Raw genomic sequence first — 321 nt, 5'->3', positions numbered from 1 at the left:
TGTCTATCCAGTACACGAGTACTCGATATACGACTGCTGTTGGGGAGCTCCGTTAAGTACTCGACATGTACGGTCGAACGTGGCTTGTATATCGTGTTATACTGAAATAATGTGTATCGAATTATATACATTTATTTTATAAGAACAAAGAAAGGAAAAAAGACCCTATGACGAGATTTTAAACTAAGATGTTTAACTACGCTTGACTTGACTTTGACTCCAAAAATTGTCCCATCTGTAAGCATTACCTTTTGGAATAAAAAAATGGCGAAGTTATGCCGTAACACACATGAAAAACATATAGACGAATTTAGTACTTCT

At 35.5% G+C, this 321-nt stretch overlaps 1 protein-coding gene across 1 annotated transcript in view; it reads right to left on the bottom strand.

The window, feature by feature from the left end:
* LOC106106454 overlaps nt 1-321 on the bottom strand; it is an 8,345-nt gene that overhangs the window by 2,161 nt on the left and 5,863 nt on the right. Inside the window, exon 5 of the mRNA XM_013287032.1 lies at nt 1-101. Coding sequence (XP_013142486.1) covers nt 1-101 — 101 coding nt within the window. The remainder of the gene's footprint in view (nt 102-321) is intronic.

The sequence above is a fragment of the Papilio polytes genome, unplaced genomic scaffold (genome assembly GCF_000836215.1).
Source record: "Papilio polytes unplaced genomic scaffold, Ppol_1.0 DF822178.1, whole genome shotgun sequence".
Lineage (NCBI taxonomy): Eukaryota > Metazoa > Arthropoda > Insecta > Lepidoptera > Papilionidae > Papilio > Papilio polytes.
This window is presented reverse-complemented; position numbering and strand designations above follow the sequence as displayed.